General features: G+C 36.2%; 1 protein-coding gene across 1 annotated transcript in view; it reads left to right on the top strand.

Moving 5' to 3' along the window:
- LOC107568648 (inositol hexakisphosphate and diphosphoinositol-pentakisphosphate kinase 2-like) overlaps positions 1 to 20,951 on the top strand; it is a gene marked incomplete at its 5' end in the record, with an annotated part of 40,969 nt that extends 20,018 nt beyond the window's left edge. The window contains 8 exons of the mRNA XM_016254620.1: positions 3,177 to 3,350; positions 7,598 to 7,670; positions 10,334 to 10,453; positions 14,127 to 14,189; positions 15,198 to 15,218; positions 16,524 to 16,667; positions 16,750 to 16,863; positions 19,426 to 20,951. Of these exons, the coding sequence (XP_016110106.1) occupies positions 3,177 to 3,350; positions 7,598 to 7,670; positions 10,334 to 10,453; positions 14,127 to 14,189; positions 15,198 to 15,218; positions 16,524 to 16,667; positions 16,750 to 16,863; positions 19,426 to 19,676 (960 nt within the window). The remainder of the gene's footprint in view (positions 1 to 3,176; positions 3,351 to 7,597; positions 7,671 to 10,333; positions 10,454 to 14,126; positions 14,190 to 15,197; positions 15,219 to 16,523; positions 16,668 to 16,749; positions 16,864 to 19,425) is intronic.
- Between the last annotated feature and the right edge of the window lie 2,257 nt (positions 20,952 to 23,208).

The raw sequence follows: 23,208 nt of genomic DNA, 5'->3' as shown, positions 1-23,208 counted from the left end.
TAGTTTCGGTTTTGATTAAGTAATTCAAATGTGCTCTGATTTCGGAGTTGCAGTGATGGAGCCTTCGTGTCATCTCACTCTCCCACTCTTTAACTTATATCTAGGCATTGTGATTACTTGAATATACAGTCATACATTCAAAATCAGATACGTTATAACTTATCACGCTAAAAACCTGTCACTCACGAATCATAACGTCTGTCTGCTGAGCCCTCGTGATAAGTGCGGCTGTCGACGTTTACATCAGCACCAGCGCCTCTGCAGTGTGTGTGTGTTTAGTAACGTTGTGGTGACTGATTGGATGCAGTACATGCATACTTTGGCTTGTTTGTTAAACAATTAGCCTATACAATTTATATGTTTGAAAACCGCCAAACTGACCCCAAATTTTGTCCACCCGCCCAAACCAATTTTTACCTGCACAATCAAATTCAAAACCGCCCAATCTGGCAACACTGTAAACGGTCTCATGAGAACAGCTCGTCACCCCACAGAAGAAAGGGGTGAGGTCAGCAGAGCTCATTAGCATTTAAAGAGACATGCACCGAAACGGCTTGCTGTGAACAGAGCTGTTTTTGACAGGGTAAAAGGGTGTTGTTTTACACTACCATTGAGAAATTTTAACCAAAATATTATAGAATTTTCATAAAGACCCTAAAGAATCATATTAACTTGTGGAAAATGGGCATCTGATGTCCCCTTTAAACGAAACAATGCTCGCTATGTAGTGCGACAGCACATTTTTTGTGCTCCACATAAGTGTGTGTGTGTGTGTATATATATATGTATACATACATACATACAGAGAGAGAGAGTTTTTTGAATGAATGAATTGGCTTCATTAGAGAGATGCTATACAGACTCAGTAACCATGTATGCCAGACTATTGTAAATAATACCAATTAAAATACGACTTTAATAGATTTAATTGATTTAAGAAATTCAGTTACACTTTGCAGTAGCGTTTTAGTTGTTAACATTGGTTAACATGAACTAACAATAAGCCATATGCTTTTTTTTATAGTAGTTAGTTTATAATAAATACAGGTGTTAACTGTTTTTTTTTGTTTGTTTTTTTTGTTCATAGTGCATTAACTAATGTTAAACATATACAACTTTTGATTTTAAAAATGTATTAGTTAAAATGGACATTAATATGAATTCTATAAAACTATTGTTAATTGTTAGTTCATATTAACTAATGTTAACAACTAATAACTAACTGTAAATTAACAGAAATTCTTATGACCAAATCTGTTTGTATAAAAAACTGATTTCAAGCATTCAAGTATAAGCTTTAAATTAAAAGGTTGTTAAAAACAAAGAAATGCAGTGTTTCAAACTTTTTGCTGGTAGTGAATGTGCTGTGCATAGCTAGAATCATATATGTTTTTTAAAAACATCTTTTACGTTGCTGTGGCATTCACATTATGTAGGGACGTGAACAAGTGCTTGCAATTTTCTCTCTTCATGTGAATATGCTTTTATATGTCCTTAACTTTTAACGTGCCAAAGCCTTCTTTTCACTTTCAGTTTCTGTCCATTTGAATTTTGTTTTTAGTAATCAATTTGATGTTTCTGTATTTTGTTTTTTTTAATGCATGTCATTTTAAGGTATCTACATTTTCTCAAAATGGGAGCAAAATACCATGTTGTTGTTCTGGGTCTACAACTATACAACTGTAGTATTACATAGTTTAAAATATAATAACAGTGATTTTGTCATCAAACGTAGACTTACCCTAACTTTCATATTTTTTTCTAGCTCCATATCACTCATAGTTAGACAGAGCATTGCTTTAGTTCAGCACGCTTATTAGTTTAGCCCAAGTGAAATTATCAACTGTATGTTTCTACTACATTTTTCCAACTAATCTATCTTCCCATCTGTGATTTATTACACTAAATAACCAAATAATCAAAGCCCATGTTTCTGTAATGATGAGAAAATTATTTATAGCTATCATTTTACCATGGTCTGTCTGAATACTCTTTTCTGATTGGCTGAGATGTGTGCGTTAAATCACTCTAATGCACAAGTAGTTCTGTTCTAAATTAATGCATAAGTTCAATGAAGCACACGCATATAGACGGTCGCTCGCGCACACCGCAGCATTCGGGAGCATCATTATATTTCTCAGCAGCAAAGTGGTAACATGACTGGATTTGAAGTAATTAAACGCACAGCTAGTAGAGAGAGACGCTGCACGAATGCAGATCTTTCTTTCAGAAACATTCAAATAAATGTAATTCTCCCGCTGTACACTGCTTAGCTTCAGATGGTGTGCATTAGAGTCATTTCATGCACAGCTAGCCATGGATCATGCCTTTATTTAATGAGATACGAAGAAAAGTTGAAAAGTGATAGATTTGATCAAAATTGAGTTTTACAATGCAATTTATTGGTTGATCAGAGTTAAGTAAAAGCTAGTTAACCCAAAAATTAAAATTCTGTCATCATTCTGTTTCATGTCGTTTCAAACCTGTACATTTTTTTTCTTCTGTGGAACACAAAAGAAGGTATTAAAAAAAAAAAAAAAATTCAATAACAGGAATTGTTCACCAAAATTGAAAATTGCATGCACCCACTGTCATGTTATACACTCTCAGAACAAAAGGTACAAAAGTTGTCACTGGGGGGTGGTACCTTTTCAAAAGGCACACCTTTGTACCTAAAGAGTCCATATTAGTACCTAAAAGGTACAAAAGTGTACCTTTTGAAAAGTTTCCACCCCAGTGACAACTTTTGTACCTTTTGTTCTGAGAGTGTATTATGACTTGACGGTATTATTGTACAGTGTGACATGAAAATGATAAAATATTAATATCATGCGATATTGTTTCAAGCATTCAGCTTTCATTCAACTTGGGCCGGCTAGCAGCCTTGTAGCGTGTATATATTACTTTGCATGTCTTTCATATTTCAATTCAAAGCTTCTCTCACCACAAATGTGTATTATTTTGAAAACTGCCACCGTCTCTTATTTGTTTTCTTTTTTTAGTCCCCATTGCAGAAAGACTTTCTCAAGACGCCTGCTGGCAAAGTATGAGCACTCTTAGCTGTGTTTGTCTTCTGTTGAGCCAAATTCCTTGGTAGTGAATGTTGGTGGACTCGACACCGGACTGTTGTTAACGTTGCATGACTGTGCTGTTTCTGCCCCCTGTCTCACTTCCAGGAAGAGAGCCCCCTGAGTGTGTCTAGCCCTGACTCTATAGGTACCTGGATTCATTACACCTGTGGTGTGGGTACTGGGCGTCGAAGACGCAGATCAGGGGACCAAATAACTTCCTCCCCAGTCTCCCCCAAATCACTGGCTTTCACATCCAGTATTTTTGGCTCATGGCAACAGGTTTTTACCAATTTAATTCATTCTTCACACCAACCACTAACGTATTGTTCATTCACACTCAAGATTTTGGCGGCGGTCAGCAAGGACACCTAATAAGCAGATGAATTAAAAGAGAGCACTATTACCTCATTCATCATGTGTTTAGTTGATATTTAATGCACTGGTTTGTGTTCTGGAATATCAGCGTTTCAGTCCGTTTTACCAGTTTTGGTCTAGTAACAGTGTCTTTGAAGAAGACAAAGACGTGGTCTTTGCGTGTCCATATAAACCATGTTTTTGTTCTAAACATATGAAAACTAACTTATCTCCATTGACTGTGAGTAGTACTACATTTTGTGGTTCATTATATAGACAAAAATATCCATTAATGTCACAACACCGAATACACAGTCTTTGTTTTTACAGACCAATGGTTTCTCAGTTTTGCTTTAAAGTCAACACGAAATTAAGATTTGCAAAAAAAAAAAAGTTAATTTCTTGATGCATGTTCTTTACCTTGGTGTGTATTATTCATCAGTGTATTTCACTCCAAAAAAATCACATTGGCCACCCAGCTAAATAGATTAGTCTTTGTTTTTGGATATTATTGTAGGTGGTACACTTTTCATATCGGGGGATTCTCGCCAAAAGTTAATTGTTAATAAATAATCACTTTTAGTATGTGTGTACGTAAAAATCCTAGCAGTAATAGAACATGAGAATGAACTTTTACAATTGTAACATGCTCTCCAAAGTGAATTTTTGTGTATCTGAAGCACTTTTTCTGCATTTGGTTTTTCAGGAAGGGGGTAGTCCTCCAAAATGCACTGGTTTTGAACAGCTATGTTTCAACATGCAGTTAATTCCTGATGGATAAACTCAAGTCTTGCCCCACACTTTTTTTTCCCTCATTGAATGTCCTCAGAAATACATAATTTTAAGGAAGTAAAATGGGTTGCAAATGCCATTTCAGGTTGACTTCAAATTCTGCTTTATTTATGCATACTAATGTTATTATTATCATCATTCTTATTTATGAGACTGATTAAATGTAACCTGAATGTCATACCATGTCGAAAATAAATACCGGTTTGTCTGCATTTTTGTTATGAGAAAAGATACTTTTTTTTAGCCTTTGCTGCTTTTTCAGACCATAAACTAAAAATCTCATGATAACTTTTCCGTATTTTATTGTTCTCTCTTCACCAATCTGCTGTCTTTATCCATGTTTAGCCTGGTAACTCTCAACTCTTTTCATTCATCTGCTGTGCCATTAGCTGTCCTTTGCATCCTGCTCCATTTCAATAATGACAAAAACTTGATTTGACCTGTGGGCTGCTGTGGGATGTGTGTTACTGATATCATGTATGTATCAGGTGGACTTTTGCTTGTCACTCATCTCTTCCAGGACAGACGTTTGCCTCCGCTTTAGCTCTCATTGGTCCCTGTCCTCAGCCAGATCTTCATTTCTTGTTTTTACAGTTCATTAGGAAGCTCTTAATAAGAGTATAAACACATATGGTGTTGTTTACCCATTTAGTGAGCTTTTTATGTTTTACAATAATTATAACCCACATGTTATAATTATGCTTGTGTCTTTGTTTTGCAGCATATTATTGCTTGGTCAGGTTGTTCCATGTCAGTTTTCCTGTCATTTGTACACAACATTATAACAAAGTGGGAACCTCGTTCAAGTACTTAACACACACGTGGAAGATGGCGGCACAGTTTAACTCAAGTTTTCAACTAAATAAAGTGGCTCAAAGACACTTTAGGCACACTTAAGAATGTCATTGTTATACAAGAAAACAAAACATAATTGACACTGGAGTCTTTGGAGAGTAACTGTAGATACAGTATGGTTCATCAAACATACAGGTGCATCTCAATAAATTAGAATGTCGTGGAAAAGTTCATTTATTTCAGTAATTCAACTCAAATTGTGAAACTCGTGTATTAAATAAATTCAATGCACACAGACTGAAGTAGTTTAAGTCTTTGGTTCTTTTAATTGTGATGATTTTGGCTCACATTTAACAAAAACCCACCAATTCACTATCTCAACAAATTATAATATGGTGACATGCTAATCAACTCAAAACACCTGCAAAGGTTTCTTGAGCCTTCAAAATGGTCTCTCAGTTTGGTTCACTAGGCTACACAATCATGGGGAAGGCTGCTGATCTGACAGTTGTCCAGAAGACAATCATTGACACCCTTCAAAACTTTCCCACGACATTCTAATTTATTGAGATGCACCTGTAGACATGCATGATCATTATTTCAGATGCTTTTTGTGAAGCGTGTTATCTTGTAAACAAAACCTTTCAGATAGGTTGAAGTTGCTTTGATATGCACTAACATTCAAAAGTTTGGGATCAGTAAGATTTTTAATGCTTTTTAAGAAGTTTCTTTTGCTCATCAAGGCTGTATCTATTTGATCAAAAATACAGAAAAAACTGTACTTTTGTGAAATATTATTGTCATTTAAAATAACAGTTTTCTTTTTTAATATACTTTAAAATATAATTTATTTCTGTGATGCGCAGCTGTATTTTCAGCATCATTACTCCAGTCTTCAGTGTCACATGATCTTCAGAAATCATTCTAATATGCTGATTTATTATCAATGTTGGAAAATTTAATATTTTTTAAATATTCTTTGATAAATAAAAAGTTCAAAAGAACCGTGTATATTCAAAATATAAATGTTGTGTCACAACATAGACTATTATTCAAAAATTTGGGGTCAGTAAATTTTCATTATTTCTTTTTTTTTTTTTTTAGAAATTTATACTTTTATTCAGCAAGGATGTGTTAAATGGATTAAAAAGTGATAGTAAAGACTTCTCTTCAGTGTCACATGATCTTCAGAAATCACTCTAATATGCTGATTTATTATCAATGTTGGAAAATTTAATATTTTTTTAATATTCTTTGATAAATAAAAAGTTCAAAAGAACCGTGTATATTCAAAATATAAATGTTGTGTCACAACATAGACTATTATTCAAAAATTTGGGGTCAGTAAATTTTCATTATTTCTTTTTTTTTTTTTTTAGAAATTTATACTTTTATTCAGCAAGGATGTGTTAAATGGATTAAAAAGTGATAGTAAAGACTTCTCTTTTGAATAAATGCTGTTCTTTTGAACTTTTTATTAATCAAAGAATCAAAAAGTATCACAGCTTCCAAAAAAAATATGAAGCAGCACAACAGTTCCAACACTGATAAAATAAATCTGCATATTAGAATGATTTCTGAAGATCATGTGACACTGAAGACTGGAGCAATGATGCTGATGAAAATACAGCATCATAAAAAGCATATTAAAATAGGAAACCAATATTAGTAATTGCAATATTATTTCACAATCGTACTGTTTTTTTCTGTATTTTTGATCAAATAAATGCTGCCTCGATGACTCCATTAAAAACTTTAAAAGTCTTACTGATCCCAAACTTTTGAATGGCAGTGTATGACATAAAGACAGATTTTATGTGTGCCTGTGGCTATTGATACACGGGGCAACTTTTTGAGCAATTTTGCCAGACATCTTTTTTTGAGCACTGTTGCTTGGGCACTTTCCCATTGAGAATGGGTAACATATTTCTATCTGGACACTTTAGATCGGTCCTGTGTCTCACCTGGTTGCCTGTTGATGGCAGCACTGCCCAAAGCTGCCCCGTGTATCCTCAGCCGAAGTGTATTTTTATTGCCACTGTCTTCATTGACAATCCTTTTAGTTGAGAGCTAGGCTGAATCTGTGACTTGAGCTGTCAGGGTTTATAGAAAATCAAGATTGAATTTTAAAGCAAGAGAGCTCTTTTTTCTGTTTATTGTCCTCTCTTTTTTCCCCAATGTAGATTTCATAATTTTGATGTTTTGTTTGGTTTTGCATGAAACTGAAACGAACATTTTTAACAAAACTAACCGGGCTGTTTCCTGCTCTGTTGGGTTTTACATGAATGCGAACGCATATGAAATATGATTTGTTTGATTATACTCTATAAACTGTTGCCATGTTTGTCCTCATACCTTTCTGCATTCCTGATCTCATTTTCTGTTTCTGATATGGAATGAGTCTGTGTGGCAATGCTAAACGCATGGTCCATTTCTGTTCCTTCATGCTGGGTTTTTGTCTTGTTTTTGGTGTATAGACCTATGAACTCACATTTAAAGTGCTGCTTATTAACATCTGGAATATGCCTTCTGGACGGGTTGACGTTTTGTTAAGCAGTTATCGTTGTCTGCCTGTGCTCTTTCAGGTTCTGTCAGAGAACAACAGCCACAGCAGACCCAGCAGACTGCACCCGGATCTCAAGCTCACACCTGGAATAGGTAAGATGTCATATTTATCCACTGAACAGACACATGTTATAATATCCTGAATGCTGTTGGGTGTTCATTATGGAGGAGCTCTGACATACTGGTAGTACCGGTGTCCAAATAATGTTTTTAATAGACCTATGAACTCACATTTAAAGTGCTGCTTATTAACATCTGGAATATGCCTTCTGGACGGGTTGACGTTTTGTTAAGCAGTTATCGTTGTCTGCCTGTGCTCTTTCAGGTTCTGTCAGAGAACAACAGCCACAGCAGACCCAGCAGACTGCACCCGGATCTCAAGCTCACACCTGGAATAGGTAAGATGTCATATTTATCCACTGAACAGACACATGTTATAATATCCTGAATGCTGTTGGGTGTTCATTATGGAGGAGCTCTGACATACTGGTTGTACCGGTGTCCAAATAATGTTTTGCCGTTCCATTTCTAATCTCTGTTGTGTGTGATGTTGGTGTGGCTGCTCTCTCTTGATTCTTTCAAACTTAATGACCAATTAATTTGAGTCTGAATTGGGACTGAATGTGTAATTCTATCAGTGAGCTTAACTCTGAAACACACTGCTCTAAGATTTTTGCCACACAGCTGACTAATACAGTGCTGACTCTCATATATGCTTGTAATGTCCTTTGTGTGTTTGTAGGCCTACATACACAAACGCTCATGGTTCGCAGCATATACTTTTGCCTTGCTGTGTAATTATACATATTTGTAAAAGGACAGGTGACATGAAATGCTATTGGATGTCCTGCGGTGCTACACTCTAGATTAGGGCTGGGCGCTATGGGCCAAATCATATCAGTCGATATCTATAATTGTCACGATAAATGTCATATTTTTATTTCTTTCAAGTTTACAGGCAGATTCTTGCTCCCTAGTGAAAGTTGTAGAAACCAGACCATTAATTGTGGTTCGGTCAGAACATGACAAACACTTCACGTTTCTGAATTCTTTACACTTTTCCAGTCAGTGTTCCTTGATATAATACATATCTTCATAGAAAGATTAATTTCTTGGTTTCTGCATGTTCTAATGAGTAATATTGTTTCAAATCAAGACACAGGTTTGTGTTGCCTGATAATATTAATAATGCTACATTTTTTTTTGTCTCTTAGGAAATGCACATTTGACAGTAGTTGTAGCTTGAGTTGGGATGCAGATGTACGTGTTTATTATCAAAATATTCCCACTGTTTGAGTTTTATTACAATTAACTATTGGTCTTTCATAGTAGCATACATTTAGATCATAAAAACCACACCTCAATACCATAGTGAAAATGTATAGTTTCTAGATATTTGTATGAAAAACAGTAGTCTAAATTAATAATATAATAAAATTCTATACAAATACCGACATTTCTGACACAATACCAAGTTATTCGCATAAAAATTATATCGAACATTTATCGAACTCTTGTTACCGTTTTATCGCGGAAAATTATCTTGTGATAATCATGATTAGTGATTTATCGCCCAGCCCTACTCTACATGTATTTTATTCTATTTCTATTCTTTTATGGCTCATAGCAATTGATCATATTTTTTTATTCACTCAAAAAGAAGTCATTCATTTGTCATGCTGCAGGACAGTTTAAAAGCAATGAAGACAAAAGGTGCTTAAAATATGGTGACCAGATCTGGATCTAGGAAGTGCTCTTATATATTCATATACACTTCAAACTAAAATCCGGATGTTGTTTGGAGGGGAGAAGAAGCGCATGGACACGTTACCAAGAAAGAATGTTTTGTTAGTGACAATTTTGGCTGTGATCTTTCAAACTATTAAGCGCTTGTGTTGCTCAGGTTTTGCTTTGTGATGTGTGGATATCAAAGAATTGTTCATATTTTACAATTTAAAACAAGAGTGGTGAAAATTTGCTTAAATACTATAAAGGTTACGAGTTTTATTGTTGTTGTCAGCTGTTAAAAATGTCCATACATTCTGGTCATTCACAGCAATACAGATTGATTTGATTCGGTTCAGACTGATTCTACCATTCATTAAAATGTAACTGATATGACAGCAGTTGCAGTAAATTAATGCAATAAGCCCTGTGAAGCCGGGGTTTACAGTGAATTTATAACATCCCCCTTAGCTGTTATAAATTCACTGTAAACCACGGCTTCACGGGGCTTATTGCTTTTATAAAACAGTTATTCCGTATAAGTAGTTAGGTTTCACAAAATAAAGCAGAGCAAATAAAGTGTAATGATATAAATAAAAACACTATTCTTCCACCAAACAAAGTGATTGCCGAGCAACACACACAGAAGTAAACAAAGGTGTGTGTTTGTAGAGTAATTTACAACAGCTTCAAATGCGGCTCAACCAATCAGAACCAAGGACCAGAACTCTCCGTTTTATAATAGTTGGGTATAGTGCATTTTGTCAGTAATTGCTTGACATGTGACCGTAGCGTCTACTGGTCGCTGAGTGCTTTTTAATTTATACTCTTAAAGTGAGGACCTCTGAAGATCAGTTTGCCTCACTAGGTTGCCATGACAAAAGACATTACTGTCATTATGGGATGCTTTCAGTGAGGCTGCACTACTCATTCTGTGGCAAGAATCTTCTAGAAAAGCATGCTGCATGCATTGCGAGGTGTGTCTCTTGGAGCACCCGATTGCTGTATGTATCTTCTCTAACTCCCATCAGGGTCTCATTGCGCTGGCTTGTTTAGCACCATGGTGCTGGGTGGCTCCTCCAGCGCACCTAACCTACAAGATTACGCTCACGCACACCGTAAAAAGCTGACCTCCTCTGGCTTCTTAGATGGTATGTGCAAACACGCACACACACCTTCTAATGGTGAATCCCCGTCCCTGTTTTTAAGGAATCCTGGAGTCTTATCTGTGTTTTCAGTGTGAAGCGCCGGAGCTCGGGTCATTCTCAACTGGTTGCATTGAAATAATTATCTTTTTGTTGTTTTGCCCGTCTGCCCTGAGCGATGCATTTATGCTGCAAAATCTACAATACAGCAACCTCAGGGGAGAACTTGCACAATTGGTGGCTGACTAAATACTTTTTTGCCCCACTGTATATAAAAACTATAAGCTCTATTCATATACACCGTGTAGTTAAAATTGAACTAAATTAACTAAAAGCATTAAAATGAGAAATGAATGAATGAAAATTGTCATCATTTTACTCATCCTCATGCCCATTGTTCATCTAAGAAACAAACAAAAAATTTTTTGAATCCTGAGAGATTTCTGTAGCTACACTGAAAGTCCATGCGGCCAACACTTTATTTAAAATGGATTTAAAATATTCATTAAAACATGGTAAATGTAATCCAAATTAATCAAGCAGTTCAATCCATGTCTTGAAGAGAGACACTTTATATAATGAACACAATTTAATTTAAGCTTTAAATTTCCGTCATATTTTGGTGACAAACTTTTAGTAAATTTCACTAAGATTTTACAGTTCTGAATTTTGTACATTTTTTGTTTCAATTCAAAAGTTTTATCTGTGAAAAGCCAAAAACATCATTTTAGTCACTATTTGCAGCGGGAAGATTTTGAGTGCAACTATAATAATGCAACCAATGACTTAAAATCATGCTGACTTTGTAGCTGTTATTGGAGGAGAAATAGAAATCAACATCACTTTTATGTCCTTTTTTTTTGATAATTGGTACCTGCAAATGACTTTGTGGAAATCCGAGATGCCATGGCTAATTATTGTTGTGAATCAAGACTGTTGTAGATGTGTTCATGGAGCAGCAGTGCTGTTGTGGATCAGAAAAGAAAGCATAGCGACAATTATATCACTTTAACCTTAGATGCATGATCTAAAAAACCTTCATGAATGCATAATGGGGGCAAAATGACCTGTTTAGGATTAAGTGTTTTTTTTTCTCTTTCAATCTTTCAGTGTAATCAAATCGTTTAAGAATCTGATTATACACAAAGATCAGGTGTGTACGGTGATCACTAGTCTGTGCGCCAATAGCCGGGTTTCCATCCAAAGATGCGAATTTAACTTATGCGCAAAACTGGAATATCGCATAAAACATTTGCGAACAAGCACCGTTTCCATCCAACGAGTCAAAGAGAACAAAATCGTCACTTCCTGATAAACTGGCACTATAAATCACTAAGAAAAGTAGGAGAATATAATCATTTTCATATATAATAAATGACACATGCACATGCAGTCAGTGCTTTCGGAGGTGGATGCTGCTGTTTGGGAACGCAGTCGTGTAAGACATTTCTGCGAGGCAATTATACAGAAATACTTTGATGACAGACTTTGCTCTGGAATTTCTGAATGACCATAACAACATTTCAGATGCTTTTAATTTAAGCTTTAAATTTCCGTCATATTTTGGTGACAAACTTTTAGTAAATTTCACTAAGATTTTACAGTTCTGAATTTTGTAAATTTTTTGTTTCAATTCAAAAGTTTTATCTGTGAAAAGCCAAAAACATCATTTTAGTCACTATTTGCAGCGGGAAGATTTTGAGTGCAACTATAATAATGCAACCAATGACTTAAAATCATGCTGACTTTGTAGCTGTTATTGGAGGAGAAATAGAAATCAACATCACTTTTATGTCCTTTTTTTTTGATAATTGGTACCTGCAAATGACTTTGTGGAAATCCGAGATGCCATGGCTAATTATTGTTGTGAATCAAGACTGTTGTAGATGTGTTCATGGAGCAGCAGTGCTGTTGTGGATCAGAAAAGAAAGCATAGCGACAATTATATCATTTTAACCTTAGATGCATGATCTAAAAAACCTTCATGAATGCATAATGGGGGCAAAATGACCTGTTTAGGATTAAGTGTTTTTTTTTCTCTTTCAATCTTTCAGTGTAATCAAATCGTTTAAGAATCTGATTATACACAAAGATCAGGTGTGTACGGTGATCACTAGTCTGTGCGCCAATAGCCGGGTTTCCATCCAAAGATGCGAATTTAACTTATGCGCAAAACTGGAATATCGCATAAAACATTTGCGAACAAGCACCGTTTCCATCCAACGAGTCAAAGAGAACAAAATCGTCACTTCCTGATAAACTGGCACTATAAATCACTAAGAAAAGTAGGAGAATATAATCATTTTCATATATAATAAATGACACATGCACATGCAGTCAGTGCTTTCGGAGGTGGATGCTGCTGTTTGGGAACGCAGTCGTGTAAGACATTTCTGCGAGGCAATTATACAGAAATACTTTGATGACAGACTTTGCTCTGGCATTTCTGAATGACCATAACAACATTTCAGATGCTGTGAATGAGATCGGTCCGCTGGTTAGTCAGGTTTTGCCGTCCCATTGCGCAAAGCATAGCTCTTGGAGGAATTTATTCGCAAGATGCATTTCCATCTCCCATTATTCGCATCAACCCTTTTTCAGGTCAAGTGAAAAACCACCTCAAGCGAGCGTGAAAACTTTTTTGCGAATTAAGGGATTTTTATTCGAAATTTGGCGTTTCCATCACTCGATTCTGATGCGATACTTCAAAATGCGCGGTAGAATAGGGTGATGGAAACATAGCTAATGTCAGCTGACCCCTGAATCAAGTTTCCATTCATTTATATCCATTTGGTGTAAGAAAGTATGCAGGTTTTGTTTCAGCAAGCGCTGTTGCGTGGCCAGTGCATTACCGTGCTGAACCTAGAGAGTCACGATGGGTGAACTGGGGTCTTCTGTATTTAATGGCTCTGGGTATTTGTGTGTGTTAATGCAAGATCCATTGGCAGCGTAACCAACCTTTTGCCGTGGCGTTCAGAGAAGGGCCCTGCCATAAAACTGTGGATTTAACGTAATGCTGTTTACCTAAACATCTTGCACAAAGATTTCTGCCTTTTGACATTTTACACCGTTTAATGGCCTGAGACCATTACCAGTCACACGTTTGAACGTGCCTATTCCTTCAACATTTACTCCAAACTATTGACTGATGTGAAATATGAAAAACCAAACTTTAAGTAATCAATGGAGTGTAAATTAATTCTATTTATTACTAGTAGTAGTCGTAGTAGTATGCTAATACTGACAAAAACACTATGGTGAGTTAAAATTCAATATGAAGTGTCGACAGTTGATTTTGAAGCCGTTTACAAAGACTTGGCATAGTGATACAAAATGTAGTCTTTCTTATGTGACACCTGTGGCCAATTAGGCGAGCTGCAGTCTTCTGCTGACTAGCTCTATGTGTCAATTTAACCCCCATTATGCATTCTAGGGTTAATACTTAATCTTGAACGGAAAGAAGAGGTTTCATATTGAAAAGCGGAACGTTTTTGTTTGTTTGATTTTTATTTAAAAAAATGTAATCACTATCCCTAGGGCTGTCCGAACACTTAACACAAGCACTCCTCTACTTTTCCTCTGCGTCTTTCCGGCATGACTCTTGCCTTCTTTAGCCCTTCTTTAACCCTCTTTCTGTTAGCTCTTATACATTTCAGGTACCTGTTTTTCTCTTTCTCAGAGGCTACGCGTGGTTCTGCTGTAAAAAGATTTTCTATCTCATTTGCGCGACACCCAACCAATGGTATGTTTGCTTTTGTAAATTCCCATGTCTTCCCCTCACATTCAGTTTTTGAGTTTTTTTATTATCTGTTCTTCTGGATATACAGTTCCTCCATCAACCGCAGAACAGGGAATATGACCGTTATTAATTTTATTTTCTCTTTCTCAGAGGCTACGCGTGGTTCTGCTGTAAAAAGATTTTCTATCTCATTTGCGCGACACCCAACCAATGGTATGTTTGCTTTTGTAAATTCCCATGTCTTCCCCTCACATTCAGTTTTTGAGTTTTTTATTATCTGTTCTTCTGGATATACAGTTCCTCCATCAACCGCAGAACAGGGAATATGACCGTTATTAATTTTGGAGGACTAAAAATACCCATTCAACACACCAGGAACCAACAGTTTATGTCTCCTCTGCACGGTGGTCTCTTTACATGGATTTCAAAGAGTTTGTTCCATCATCTGTTAAAAAGGGAATTTGGCATATTTTGTTGTTACCTAATATTTGCTTGTTTATTTGTGGCTGAATGAGCTAGTTCTTAGATACTGATGAAATATATTGAATTATCAGGTGATCAGCATTTGCTTCTCTTAGGCCTATTTAAATGATATGTATTTAATATAACACTTTTCATTTTAACCTGTTTATTTATCTGCATATTTTAGCTTTTCCCGTGTTTTCTGTATTTTCAGTTCCAAATTCTATAGTATGCACGAAACTTTGATCTGACAGAGTCACCAAAACAACCCAATAGCTGGGTTTGTCCATATTTTACCCAGCGCTGGGTTGTATTTAACCCAGCATTTTTTAGAGTGCATGCATTAAAGAGGAAATCAATGAATAGCTGTAATATAAAGCATTATTTAAAACAATTGTATCCCTGAATATTTATAACATAGTGTTTTATAGGTGGGTAAGATCTAAGATGATGTTTTTGGAAGTTTAGAAAATTGCCATTTTTAGCATATCATTTTTATTGTTTGTTTGTTTTGTTTTTTCCTTTAATCTGCTTTTCTAAATGGGTCAGTGTTTTCCAGTATGTTCAGTGGTAAGTGTTAATCATGCTTAATATACTCCTTCTATCCTGTCTAATTAGTGTTTGTTATTTTATGTTATCTCTGCTTCCCAAACTTGTTTAGTAAGTATTTAGATCTAGTCTTTATACCCCGTTCCGACCCTTACCAAACTCCAAGTCCACTATGATCTCTCCTATTAAATTAAAAAGAAAAAAATCAGAGTCCTATTTCATTTTCAACTTTATGTATCCACAAGGAAACTATCCTCTGAGCATTGTCTGTTTTTGGTTTATTCCTTGCATTCGCAGAAGGAAAAGTAACAAGTAAATGCTCATTTATATTTAAATTTTTTGAAATAATTGCAGAGACAATCTTCACATTTAAGACCTATTCTAAGTAAATCACCAAACCTATTCATTTGAACATTGTCTAGTATATGTTGGCTTATATTGTTGTGATTAGGTCTTCTTAAGATTTGTACTTCTTAAGATGCCTTTTCTTTTATTGTTAATAGGTTTTTTAACAACCTTAGCAAATCAATCTGGGTGTTAAGTAGGACAAGCATTTAAATACAAGTAGAAATAATCTAAATGTAATCAGTTCTATCTTTTATTTCAGTCCACAGTAAAATGCTAGTAAATCCACACTTATCATAAAAAATAATAATAATAATATTTTTTTTACTATGCACTTTTCTAATACCCAAAGTGCATTGCACATTATGTAAATGAACTGCTGCTTGGCAACCGTTAACAGGGTTAGGCTAATGAACGTGGTTATTTTGCTAAATGTAACCATTTATGACTGTTGGTGTCTTTTTATATTATATAACTGTTGCTGGTGTGTATTCATACGATAAACCATGAGAGACTGTGTGTTACAGTGGAATAATCACTGTAATGCATGGCCTCTCATTGCTTATTGCTTTTATTAGAACGATTCCTGAAGATTTATATTCAGACATCTTGTGCCAAATTGCATGATGTGAATATATCAAATCATAATCATGTTGTTTCACTAGTTTCATCTGAGAAATGAAAAAAAAAAAAAAAAGTATGCAAGGTAGGTCGATTATCATTTCCGCTTCATGAATTCATCTTGGCCAAGTGGTGTTTTTGGTAGATTGAAGGTATTGTGAGCTGTTCTTTGTGTGACCCATCTGCCCTCCATCCTGCAGACCTCAAACTCATGTTTGACGGTGTTGTTGCTTGTCACGTTCAGAGGAAATGGAACGCCATGTGTCCAAGATCTTAAGTTAGAGTTCATGCTAAATGACTATTCTAGCTGAAGATGTGTTTATGGTCTTGATTCTGATATTCTGGTATATTTCATTGAAGGTTTTGAGTTGTACTCCATGGTTCCTTCAATCTGCCCCTTGGAGACCCTCCATAATTCCCTGTCTCTCAAACAAGTGGATGACTTCCTCGCCTCCATAGCCATATCCCATGATCCAATACTGGAAATATCTGCATCCTCCCCAGGTACAGACACTGACTGCCACTGTACAATGTGTGTGGTTTACTGTACATTTGTCTTAACCGCTTTCTGTTTGTCGACCCTCAGCTGTGCCCTCAAAGAAGACTCCTTTGAACACTTACACTCCAGCAAAAGTTTTGCCCTGTCCTTTCACCCAGTCTCTTGGCAAGAAGACGTGCTCACCAGAGAAGAGTGCATCAGGCAAGTTGTATTAAATGCAGATATTGATGGTGAAATATTGGAACATATACAGTTAATTATTTAATGTATGTAAAAAAAAAAGTCCATTGAAAATGGATAGTCATTTCTGATTTATTAGGGTTCCCACAGTCATCGTGGAAAAACTTGAGAATATCAGTACATTTTATGCTTGCTATTGTTCCTGAAAAAGTAGTTGTACATTTTTTCTAGTTATGATCTAAAACAGGTCGGCAACGTTTTGGGCATGAAGTGCCCCGCCCCCCTTAAATGCATGATGTATTTATACAGTACACTGTATACAGTACAGTGAAAATCTACATTTCATTATACAAAGTTTCTGAAGCATTTTTTCCATAAAGTTTTTTAAACTTTTCAAACATTTCTTCATTTTAATGTTTAAATTAGACTTTGAATAACAGAATTACAATGTGACCCTGCTGAACACCACTGCATGTATGTGTGACAAGGCCAATTATGCTATTAAAGTTCACTTTAATGACCGTTCTATATTAATGCGCTGCTTTAATTGACGTGCACACACACACACACACACACACACACACACACACACACACACCACTCGCATACAGAGATCACAGATCGCGCTGCGCAAACCCAGAAACATTCAGGAGCACAGAAACCTGTTGTCAGTGCTGCCCCGCGACTTTTATTAATCGATACTGAATCACTACATTATTTCTCAGCAATGAGAGGATACAATCGCTGTTTTTGAAGCAACTAAACTCAGCTTCATTGTTTGTAGACTAATATTAAATGATTTGCAACGTCCATCTTTCCTTGCTTTCTTTCGACGTTAAACTTTGGCTTCCCGCTGGAATTTGTGCTCTGCTTCTGTGAACAGTAAACCCCGCCTACTTTGATTTGATTGGCCATCTTATTTATTCTGACATTGACATCTGTTAGACCGCTGAGGCATCGATCTAAAGCGCCTCGTTTGTGCAGCAATCGCGTGCGCATCTGTAGACTAGCCCAAGTTAATTCTCACTCTTTAATAGTGTTTATACGTTGCTCCTAACAGAATGATTACCTCAATATATGTCAGTATGCAGTTTTCCCTTTGCTGGCATGCCAGTAGCCGGGTTTCCATTCAAAGTCGTGTAAAATTCAAAGTCGGCAGTTGTACAGAAATACTTTGACAACAGACTTTACTCGGTTATTTCAGAATGATCATAACATTTCAGAGGCTGTGCAACAAGATCGTTCCGCTGGTTAGTCAGGTTTTGCCGTCCCATCGCGCAAAGTCACATGAATTATTTGATGCGCATGGAGGAATTTATTCGGCAAATGTTCGTTTCCATCTCCCATTATTCGCATCAACCCTTTTTCGCACAAGATTAAAAAACAACCCGTGTGAACGTAAAAACTTTTTTGCGAATTAAGGGATTTTTTTTCTCAAATTTGGCGTTTCCATCACTCGTTTCTGATGCAATACTTCAAAATGCGCATTAAAACACTTTTTAAAACATGCATTAAAGCATAAAAAAGTGCCCCTTTTAGACTTGCACTCTATTCATTTTCTAACTGCTTGTTTTCTTAAAAAAAAAAAAAACTAACTAGCTTGCTCTATTCTTTTTTTTTTTGTATTCTATCTATTTAAAAATAAAAAATGTTTTTTATATATAATTAAAAAAACCTTGCTACGTGTACTGCATTAAGCTAACTGAGACTTGTTATAGCACTTGCATATCATTGCTCTTTTGTTGATTTTGATTGCTTCCATTGTCCTCATGTGTAGGTCGCTTTGGATAAAAGCGTCTGCTAAATGAAAGATTATTTATTTATTATTTAAAACAGGGTTATGGAAACATAGCTAGTGATTAATTCCTCTGCGTGCCATACTGTAGGTTGCCGACCCCTGCTCTAAAATATTCAATTGTCTAGATATTACTCTTGTGTAAACTAAACTTTCTTTTCAGTGAATTGGTTAGTACAAAAATTGTCTTCATTACAGTAAATGAATCTGAAAGAAAAAAATCTTTATCCAGTAATCACAAAGAACTAGCAAGAATAGAAAGAAGTCACGCAAATTCTTTGTTCGGTTATAGCACTTGCATATCATTGCTCTTTTGTTGATTTTGATTGCTTCCATTGTCCTCATGTGTAGGTCGCTTTGGATAAAAGCGTCTGCTAAATGAAAGATTATTTATTTATTATTTAAAACAGGGTGATGGAAACATAGCTAGTGATTAATTCCTCTGCGTGCCATACTGTAGGTTGCCGACCCCTGCTCTAAAATATTCAATTGTCTAGATATTACTCTTGTGTAAACTAAACTTTCTTTTCAGTGAATTGGTTAGTACAAAAATTGTCTTCATTACAGTAAATGAATCTGAAAGAAAAAAAATCTTTATCCAGTAATCACAAAGAACTAGCAAGAATAGAAAGAAGTCACGCAAATTCTTTGTTCAAGATGTTGGAAACCTGTTATTCATCAGAAATGGAAACACTATCAGATAAAATTGCTGAAGTAGCTCAGGACATACTTGTCACAATCCAGTGTGTCCCTTTGTTTGTTTACTCTGAGTATTTTTTTCCTCTCAGATCAAGTTGATTTTCCAGCCAGAAAACCCAGAGGCGTTTCAGAGCATGGTGCGAGTAGCGGCAAAACCTCACAGCCAAGCTCAGAGACCAAGCAGCCCAAGCCTGCTCCCAACATTTCCATCCTTCTTCCACCTGAATCTCATGACTCTGCTGTTAAAACCCAACAACAATCCAGTGGCACAGCAACACATGAAACCCCTGCTCTAGAAAACAAGAGTGCTACGAAAACCGTGTCAGGCTTTTACACATGACATCCATCTACAAACCCCCAACCAGGGCAAAAACACGGCTATCAAAGCACACACGCCAAGCTCATGGACAACTGATGCATACGTTTACTGGACCCAGTGAACTAAAACTCACAGAGCATGTTACAGGCCTCACCTCATTACTTTTAGTGACAAAAATGTGTCATAATTAGCTGTACCTTTATTTGCATTTATAGGAACATCTCACTGAATGTTTGATACCAAAACACAGTCCACCAAAAGATATCACGTTGTTGTAAATACAATCATATCGTAGGCTTATTTAGCTTTTCCATTCACCTTGAATGGTTCAGAAGAATGTTACATTTATCTTGTATATTTGAATGTTCAAATGGAAAAGCTCGCATAGAATTACTTGTCATAGTATGACATGTTGCTGCAGCTGGTTTTAAATCTTTTGGAATATTTCATGAATGCAGCACTTTCTGGGGCCTCATCAAACAAGGTCCAAAGTGATATTTCTTGTTTAGAATCATATTTTTAATGCGTAGATTTGATTACGATCAGACCGTGCACTTCTTTCCCTCCACTGCAGCTGACATCTGCCTTATGTTAACAAGTACTTTTCCATCAAACTGAAATTAAACATGAATGTTGTGTAAATTGGGAATGAACTTTGGCTGTTGGTATTTTTAAGTTCATGAAAAAAACAATGCATTAGAAAACTGTAAGTGGTTGAATAGTTCTTTAGTAGCCACCTTTTCAATTCTCAAGCCCCAAAATAATTTGTGTTCTAATCTAATCACATAATTTTCCACTTTTCTGCAGAGTGTAGCTCCAAGCTTCTCCAACACACCAGCCTGTAACTTTGTATTAATCCTGAAGACCTTGATTAGCTGGTTTGGATGAGTTTGATCAGGGTTAAAGCTAAACTATATATAATATGGCCCTGCAGGAACAGAATTGGACAGCCAGGAAATGTTTGGGAAGCACTGGATCAGACATCAGTAGTGTCTAGGGCTGCATTTACACTTCCGGTCTTGATGCCCACTTCTGATTGTTAACTATATCCAAAGTTTAACAACCAGCTTACATCATCTTTTAAAATAGACCCATAACCATTATCTGCATTTACACCTTACACTTGCAACACCTTACGAAACAACCCAAAGTAGGCGAACTGACCCAGAAACAGGGTTGCCAGGTCTGCGAAACAAAACCAGCCCAATCACATTTTTCTGTGGTGCCCTCCATCGGGGGTCCACTCGCTTTAACCCGCGGACTACAAAACAACCCGCAGCAAGAGTGTAAAAGTAGCCCAGTTTCGCTGGAAAACCGTGGACTTGACAACATTGAGTTGACGTCATTTGCCACCGTTGCTTTTTTTTTTAATGACATACAACTGGCACTGGCAGGGGAATATATTATAACATCTGTCTGTTTACGTGGCAGATGCAAATGCACATATCCAATTCATATCAGATTTATTTCCACATATGAATGAGGGCTGAAAACCAGTCTGAGAATATCAGAATCCATCAAGGTCTTCAGGATTACACGAAAGTTACACACAGGTGAGTTTGATCAGGGTTGGTCCTCTGTAGGAAAGTGGCCCTGATCAAACACACTGGAACCAGCATATTAAGATCTTCAGAAGTACTTGATAACAGAACAGACTTCAGTCACCTTAATGATGGATGTAGATCATGCGGGGGACGTGTCCCCCCACTTTTAATATCACATAAATTCGGCCCCCACACTTTTTCGGACAAGTGTGTTAGCATAGAGGTTTTCAAGGGCCAGTGTGAATAAATATAGATTTAAATTCAAAGAGACAGGATAGTCTGTGCATGATCTGATGTTTTATTCGCACCCAGAATGAGGCGATATACAGCACAGAGCGCTAAACACTCATGCAGTGTATGTTTCATTCATACTCGAAGCCGGAGGGTGCTCTCTGCAGAACGTCGTACCAGGAAATCCCTAATATGGACAAAAGCATCCAGCTATGGCTGTGTAAACTGAATAAAAAACAGAATGGTTTCGGAATCATCAAGACATTAAACACACGATTGTGACAATATATGGTATATTTGTGTTTTTCAAGTCATCTCCAGTCAAGATAAGTCACCTTTATTTATATAGCGCTTTTAACAATACAGATTTTGTCAAAGCAACTGTACAGCATTAATTAGGAGAATAGTGTGTCAATAATGCAAAATGACAATAGTAAACACTCAATTTTCAGTTAAAGACAGTTCATCATTGAATTCAGTGATGTCAACATCCAGCTCAGTTCAGTTTAAATAATATCTTTGCAATTATGTCAACGATATCGCTGGAAATGAAGTGTCCCCAACTAAGCAAGCAAGAGGCGACAGCGGCAAGGAACCAAAACTCCATCGGTGACAGAATGGAGAAAAAACCTTGGGAGAAACCAGGCTCAGTCGGGGGGCCAGTTCTCCTCTGGCAGACGAAACCAGCAGTTCAAGTCCAGGCTGCAGCAAAGTCAGATTGTGCAGAGGACTCATCTGGTTCCTGTGGTCTTGTCCCGGTGGAGGTCTTTACAGGGGATCTGTCTCTGGGGCTCATCTAGTTGTCCTGGTCTCTGCTGTCTTTCAGGGCTGTAGAGGTCATCTCTAGGTGCTGATCCACCATCTGGTACACTGAATACGTACTGGATCCGGGTGACTGCAGTGACCATCTGATCTGGATACAGACTGGATCTGGTGGCTACGGTGACCTCGGAATAAGAGAGAAACAGACTAATATTAGCGTAGATGCCATTCTTCTAACGATGTAGCAAGTACATCGGGTGTTATGGGAAGTGTTCCCGGTTCCGGTTGACCTAATTAATGCAGCCTAACAATCCTTTAACGGATTTGAATATTAGAAGCGTATTAGTGTGTTATGTGTAAGCCAGGTTAAAGAGATGGGATCTAGATTTAAACTGAGACCAGGTAATATATATGAACATATATATGAACAATGCAGTGCTAGTTGACATAGCATTTATTACAGTATAGAAACTTTTCTTCCTTATATGATAAAAATGAAAAACAAAAAGTGTTTGTAGTATATAAAGAAATCATTATTATTGGATATTGTCCAGCAGTGTATTTGATTTCATAGCCAATTAAAAGCTAGAAATAAGAGAAAAATTTAAGTTGGCTATATACACTACCAAAAGGTTTTAAACAGTAAGATTTTTAAGTCTCTTCTGCTCACCAAGCCAGTGTTTATTTGATCCAAAGTACAGCAAAACAGTACAATTTAGATTATTTTTTTTACTATTTAAAATAACTGTTTTCTGTTTTAATATATTTTAAACTATTTGATTTCATAGCCAATTAAAAGCTAGAAATAAGAGAAAAATTAAAGTTGGCTATATACACTACCAAAAGGTTTTAAACAGTAAGATTTTTAAGATTTCCAGTGTTTATTTGATCCAAAGTACAGCAAAACAGTACAATTTAGATTATTTTTTTTACTATTTAAAATAACTGTTTTCTGTTTTAATATATTTTAAACTGTAATTTATTCCTGTGATTTCAAAGCTATATTTTTAGCATCA

Source organism: Sinocyclocheilus grahami, unplaced genomic scaffold, assembly GCF_001515645.1.
Source record: "Sinocyclocheilus grahami isolate Dianchi unplaced genomic scaffold, SAMN03320097.WGS_v1.1 scaffold1268.1, whole genome shotgun sequence".
Taxonomy (NCBI): Eukaryota; Metazoa; Chordata; class Actinopteri; order Cypriniformes; family Cyprinidae; genus Sinocyclocheilus; species Sinocyclocheilus grahami.
The sequence above is the reverse complement of the archived record's forward strand: the minus strand, read 5'-3'. Positions and strand labels throughout refer to the sequence as shown.